Below are 7,430 nucleotides of genomic sequence, written 5' to 3' on the forward strand. Positions count from 1 at the left end.
AAAAAAATATATTTGTCACCTCTCTCACGTTAGGCCTGCAATCTCTAACGATTTCAGAATTATTATCATCCCAAGTAGAGGTTGTGCAGGCACTTGATGGTAGCGTGAATAAACCATAGAACTAAAATAATGATTTCATTTTTTGGCATGGGTGAAAGTCCTTATAAAGAAAAGGGTGCCTGTAAATTTAGGTAGGACGAGAGAACTATGAGCAACAAGAACCACATCATGAACTACGGACTAAGAGGAATTTACGAATGCTATGTGAAAGAAGTCACCTAAACGTGACACAGATGAGAGAAATATCTTTTTAATTTATTTTTTAAAACAGAAAGCATTTAATTACTATAATAGGTATTAAAAAGTTAATGAAAAGAAGAGATAATTGGATATTTTTGTCCTAAAATGGAGCTTACTAATACACACTAACTAGGATATATATATATATATATATATATATGATAAATAATCAGGGTTGTCCAAGAAGTGAAGGCATGTAGAAAGCATGGCTTTGTGCAATCTCAATGCGTTCCCGAGGATCATTCAGATTTTCATCCCTAAGAGCTTGGAGAATAGCTTCCGATAACTGTTCCCTGGGAAATGCAAAATGCATCAGTAGCAAGGTAAAGAAACTTGTAGTATAGGCTAGGCGCGCGGATCCAGTCCTTATACTTTAATTTATGTACAATTTTAGTCTCTTTAGTTTTAATTATTAACAATTAGTTTTCATAGTTTTCTAATTGTTAAAATAATGTCCTCCATCCCAAGCTTTGTCAAATAATTAACGAAAATATGATGAAGGTGTAATATAATATTGATTTGTGTAAATTCTTAAGGAAAAATAAATTTAAATTAAAATAAAAAATGATTCAAAGTACTGATTTTGGGCATTTATTTTTTTAAAAAAAATATTTAAGCATTTTCATTAATTTTTCCTTTATTAATTTATACAAATCAACATTGTGTCATAACTCTTTTACATTCTTGTCATTTTTTAATCAGAATTTGACGAGAGAGATTTAATTTTAATGATTGAGAAATTATATGAATAAAATGCAAGCAATTAGAATCGCATATAGGAACCTATGGGGTCTAGTTGGTTCAACAAAACATGTGAGTTATTGTGTATATTCCTAGGTACGTGTCTTCCTATGGATAAAAAAATTGCATATAGGGATGTAATTAAGTTTAATTTCAATGAGTTGTATTATTCATACAACGACTAATATAGCATTTTCTGGGTGTCTGTCTCTCAATTGTGTCATTTATTACATCTCATGTTTCTCTCACCTTGTTGTAAGAATAATATTTTTTAATTTTAATTAGTTTTCAAAGTCATAAGCTGGAAGGGTCATGTCAAGAGGCATATATATAATGGTTGCTAGAAATTAATTACCTGGATATCAATATTTTATACAGTGTCTTCAGGATGGGGCAGAGTTCAACAGGAGCAACCGGCTTGTTTTCTTCAGGATGCAACACATTCAGGCTTGAATGGCTCAAAAGTTCAAAAAATGCCTCCACTGCAGAGACACCCTTCAAAAATAAATAGCAGTCATTTTTTTCAGTCAGAAGAATTTGAGTGAATCAATTAAGACAAAATGTTGAGTGAGAGGAGAAATTAAATGAAGGAAAAAATCCTCCCTTCTCTTGTGAAGGATATTAACTCCACAACTTAGCCAAGAAAAGCATTTATTATGGCCAATTATCCACAGTAGTTTGTTGCTACAGCTTGCAGAATATCAAAGTGGTCAAACGCATCCCACTTGTATCTCACTTTAACATTTTACAAAATAATTGTTCTTGCAGGATATATATGAACTATGAATTATTAATCCTTTAGTTCTGGGAAATCACTTGTGTTTTTTAAATTGTCCTCACATTTAAAGCATGAAAAGCACTATCATATTTGTCAAAGCAGATCAAGAAAGTTTCCCTTTGTTCATGCTCTCTTAAATCCAACTACAAATTTTAAGCCTCAAATGCCAATCATGATACAAGGGAAATCCCATTCTAAATCAGTTACTAGAATGTAGAAAATGTTGATAAGGAGAAATTCAAAACCACATCTGTCATTCTGAAATCCATTTTAAGAATGCCAAAACCACTTTATGTTTTCATAGGGAAAAAATCTATCATTGAAATTGTAGGGATGCTTTAACATATTATACTATTTGTACATTCCAAAGTGCAATTGGCACACCTAAGGAATTTAGAATAGGTGTTGGGAAACTAATAAGTGGAAAATTACAGAACATACCTGAATCATTCCTTTGCCACTGATGCTGTCACCCATGTCTGGGCTTAATTCACCCTTAGCTAACATCTGACCATACCATGCGTTACGACCTTTTAGTAAAGTCACATAAGTGTCAGCCAATAGTGGCCCTGCAAGTTTCTCAGGTTCTTCAGCCAACAAATGAGTGATAAATATCATCTCTGATGTGCAGTGTGCAAAGTATACAGATTTGCTGGTAGCACTCTCATTGGTAAGGGCTGCTACCATTCCTGACAATAATAAGAAAATAAGTGTAAGCTGTGGAAATGAAACAAGGCAGGTTCCTATTGTCACAGTCAAACTTTCCCATTTGCCACTAGTAATACTAAACAAAAGGAAGAGAACAAGAATTAGCATTAACCCAAAACACTACAGATGAAAAGTGCATTCTCAAAATAATAAATTCTAGTTATGAATGAACTGATCTAGCCACTTAGCATTGTGAGAATCAACCATAGTTTGAAAACATAAGAATTTCAATTTTTGTAAAACCACAATAAGAGTAACTGTTCTGTTATATGACTTCATAAAAAGTTGATAACCATTAGATACCATATAGTTGCAGAGCTATGAAATTACTTAATAGGTTGCAATAATATCACATATTGAATGTTTGATTTGCTTTATTTAACATCACAGAAGTGTCTTGTTAATTTTACGTCTTTTATTAAATAATTAGATTAAAAACAATTATGGATGAATGGTTTGATAGGTTTCTTATACCATTTTATGCCTTTTTGACACATTTGAAGCAATTGATTGGAGATTTTATGGAAGAAACAAGATTTTTGAACCAAATTAGTTGCATATTCACTTTGCTTATGATCTTTATGCAGCAGTACAAAAGACAAAATTTACACTATAAATATGCAAATTGGATGACTCCATTCCAACAACTTTTAAGCAGACAGGACCATGGAACCTATTGCTGTTATTCTGAGGTCAAAATTCATGGCCATGTAGTTCCCGTTTCTTGACACGGCAAAGCCATGTTTTCAATCAGAACAATGAAGGTTTTGTATCTTTTACAGTGTATAAACCTTGGGAAGGAGGAGAGAGGTAGGAACCAAAAAGAGAAAAAGTGATGTATGTGATGGTGCTAGGAAAGGAAAAGAGAGGTAAATAAGATGAGTGTCAAAATTGGTGTATATAAATGAGGTTGTTCCAATAGTCTAATTAAGGCATAATTACAGAATTCTCTCAAAAGTTCATAACCGTAATCGCATATATACCTGGTAACTATGGTCCAAGGCATGACCGTGTTACTTGATGACTACTGTTTGGAAATGTTTTATTTCTCTTAAAAGTGAATAACCCCGATTCACTACACTATAGTAGATAAACTTTATAGTCTTTTCTATAATTATGGTAAGATTAAACTTTGATTTGTACACAATAACACACTGAAATTCTTAGCATAGTCGCTTGGAGTCAGTACTGAAACCAAGCCAGTATTCCTAAGAAAAACAGACTTCAACGCGAGTTGGACCAAACAATAGCAAAGATGATGTTCAGACATTTGGAATATGGAAAGGAAAAAAGTTTGACACAATTTCTGGACAGCCAACTAGCATATGCAAGGAGAAAAAATCTTAAGAAAACTGAAAAAGCATAATATGATATCATATTAAAGCAAATGGACCAATGATAAAGCCTTTAAACACTTATTTGATTTCCATATGGATCTCAACTAGCTTTCTTTCATCTGTTCATTTCTCCTATCATCATTCATCGAAGTTACTTTTTAAGCTCATTACAATGCTTGTATAGCATTCAAAACTGGAATGGGGGTCAAAACTAAAAGGGTAGAATGTCATCACAAAGGGTTATCCACAAAAATCGCAACCATTATAACATATAAAAGATATGGCAATACAGATTAGAACAAGTTACTTCTTAGCTGTAAAGCTTGTGCTATTAACTAATTAGAATCTTACCTGCACCAATTGCATAGACATTTTTCAAGCCACCCATGACCTCATGGGTGACAAGGTCACTGTTGTCCCAGACAATAAAATGTGGTTGTCGTAGAAACTTTGCAAGAGGTTTTCTCCATTTCTCATCTCCGCAAATTCGGGCATTGGCATACTCCTTGTTGTATATTTCTGAGGCAATATTTGGACCACCAAGATACAGTATGTTCTCCATAGGCACTCCAGCTGTCAAAGTATGCATTGTAAAGAGTTGAGAATGAGGAAAGATAAAAATAGATATACTACCAAATTACCAGCTTCCATTGGTCGTTATCAAACAAATTCTAGATAACAAATAGCAGTACCTAGCTGGTGGACTATCAGTTTATATGGATTTGGATTCTTTAAAGTGAGAAGTATACTTCAGAGGACAAGTACAGAGTAATCAACTATTGAAATTTTAACGACTTCCCCTTGATTTATTTTATAAGTACATGTATTTTATAACGTTTTCAACTGTTAAGTTCCGAATCAATTGTTATTACTGAACTTTATACTCTAAAATGAAGAAGAGAAGCCAAATCCTGGATATGTAATATACCTAAATATGAATATGACATAAATTTCAGTGAAATGAACTTGCTAGGGGTCGATTGGAAGGTTGAGTTTCACATTCATTCAAAAAATTATCTCCACCAATAAAACTCACAATAATGCTGCGGAAGTTTCTTTGACTAGACTTCATCTCTAGCTGTACTGGTCAAAAGAGAGGTTATTCATGAAGTAAGCATACACCAAATAGCAGGTTGATGTGACTGTATGAAAAATGTCAAAAAGTGAGATATCAATGATTCCCTGAATCATGACTCAAAGATTTCCTCACTACTTTACAGTTTTCCTTTGTTAAATGAACGATGTATGTCTCCTAACTCATATCACTCCCAACCAAACTAAAGAAAGCCAGTACAGCACCAACTTTGTACTTACTAATTAAATAAGGATGTTTGCCACATAAAAAAAGTAAAAAAGAAAAAAGAGTTGAAGTTATATTCTTCTATATGAGAGCTCATACAATCCAAGGTTTTAAATTGCAGTTATGGTCACAGTTGTGTTGTTGTATTGTGATTAACAAAATTGCAGGCAAATGCAACTGATGTGGTTGTGCAAATGCAGTTTAAAATCTTGATGGGATTCTCTTCTATTGTATCAAATGTATGAGGAAAGTCTGGCCTTTGAAGTATAAGAAAGAAGCCAGAATAATGGAGAAAAGATAACTCATAAAAATAAGAAAAATCTTACTTGCTTGGTTAATCATTTTTGTGGGGGTTATAATATGGGGAACAGGCTCTAATGCAGCCTCTATACCCTTTGCCAAAGAGATTATCACTGGCACTGTGATTCTCTCCTTCCAATATTTACTAATCTCTTCAAAAATCTCCCGTGTTTCGGTTGAAGGCAAACCATTAACTACAATGTCAGCATCCCAAACAGCTTCTTGCAAGTTTGTGACCACCTTCAATGGACAAAGTGGTGTGTCAATCATATTCAAGCAAAACCCATCCTTCAGAATCTCATCAGCCAGAAGAGTCCTGTCACCAAGTCTAGCCTCAACATATTTCAGATAAGCGCAGCGCCTGATCAATCTCCTCAACACATCCTCCCTTGAGTTGATAACTTCAAAGAGGTGCTCTGCAGTGGCTCTATCAACTGTCTTTCCTGGCCTTCTCCATATCCTGATTTGCACCTTGTCGCGGAATTGGCCATAAGTATCTTGCAGCAAAGCTGCAAAAACACTGCCCCAAGCACCAGCACCAACACTCACTATTCTCAAAGGATCACCATCAGCCTTGCCAACAAGGCCGCGAAGATCATCAAGCTTCTCCTCTAATCCATTGCAGCTCTGAACAGATCCATTTGAGTATTCATTACTGACTAATCCCATGATGCTTCCCACAGTGCATAAACACAAGCCTTGAAATGAAATCTCCAATGCTTTATTTGCTTCTAGTTCTATGAACTTTCCAATAGGTGAGTCCTCCTTTCTAATCCAGGCTTGATGCCTATAAATAAACTAAACACATCACACACCACTATATGAGCCCTCTAAATCTTAGGCCTTCCACATTCCTCTAACACAACTACCGAATTTGACCCTTTTGATCAGAGGTTTGTGTTACCAATAAGATGTAAAATGAACTGCAAAATCAAATCTTTTTGGTGGATCTTGCTGGACCAAACACTGAACTAACTAATATTTGAGGTCTTCCTTTCCAAATTTTCTGATCGAAAGGTTCTCTCACTCCAGACTATAGTTGAAATAGAGAATTGCATGAATATGTCATACCATTACTAATAATAATGTGTCCCTTTTTTGGCCTCCTAAGCAGTGCACATGCCTAAAGACCAGAAAAAAAAATTCAGAAACAAAAGTGACTTTGTTTTCTCCGTCTAGAGTTGTTCATCTACCCAACCAAAACGAAGCTAGAAGCAGCAAAAGACAATAAAACACAAAATACCCTTAACTTTTGTGTGGGAACTACAAAGTTACGTTTATTCAACCAAAGGGTCGATTTCCTTAGTCACAAAAAAGTCCAAAATATTTTGTTTTAAATGCAATAGCCGACCTTGTTGATGGAAATAAAGCTCACAAGAAACAAAACGAAAAATGAGGATTATGTGTTTGCACTGAAATGTGCCTGAAGTGGAGCTTATAAAAACTAATAGGACTGAAACTAGAAGAGGTTTTTGTTCACATTGGTCATGCCATATAGAGAGAGAGAGAGAGAGAGAAAAGAGGTTATAACTACAATGTAATAATGAAGCTGTATGGCTGAAGCCTATTGGCATGGCATTAAAGGTTAGTGACTGTTGCCAACTTCCCTCGGTGGTTCATTAATATTGGATGACTTTGCTGATCATGCTCCATGTGACATGCTTCATTGGCAGTTAGCCTATTCCAATTTCCTATTAAAAAATTCACTTGATCATTTAGGTCTTAGAGATATCTTTGGTATTTCGTGTCTATATGAGGAATTTTTACTTAATTTTATGGTAGATTATTGTCTTACTAAAAATTATTACACGTTATTATAAGTAACAAAATTTTCTTATCCATGAAGCACCGAGGAATTTCTATTAGGTGCTCACAAGCTGGGTATGCCTATCCTGCCCCTACGTGCTTAATTGGAAACTTGAGAAATGATGTGCTCAGTAAGGTCCTGCCATTTCTGAGCTTGTCT

The 7,430-nt window shown here is 34.6% G+C and overlaps 1 protein-coding gene across 1 annotated transcript; it reads right to left on the reverse strand.

Moving 5' to 3' along the window:
- Nucleotides 1–265: 265 nt before the first annotated feature.
- On the reverse strand, nt 266–7,005 carry LOC100797552 (probable glycerol-3-phosphate dehydrogenase [NAD(+)] 1, cytosolic). The gene is made up of 5 exons (XM_003518088.5): nt 5,491–7,005; nt 4,216–4,437; nt 2,261–2,508; nt 1,397–1,536; nt 266–593 (listed from the first exon to the last, which is right to left on the reverse strand). The coding sequence occupies exons 1-5, from the start codon at nt 6,131–6,133 to the stop codon at nt 470–472; spliced, it is 1,377 nt and encodes a 458-aa protein (XP_003518136.1). The 5' UTR covers nt 6,134–7,005; the 3' UTR covers nt 266–469.
- Between the last annotated feature and the right edge of the window lie 425 nt (nt 7,006–7,430).

This window comes from Glycine max, chromosome 2 (assembly GCF_000004515.6).
Source record: "Glycine max cultivar Williams 82 chromosome 2, Glycine_max_v4.0, whole genome shotgun sequence".
Taxonomy (NCBI): Eukaryota; Viridiplantae; Streptophyta; class Magnoliopsida; order Fabales; family Fabaceae; genus Glycine; species Glycine max.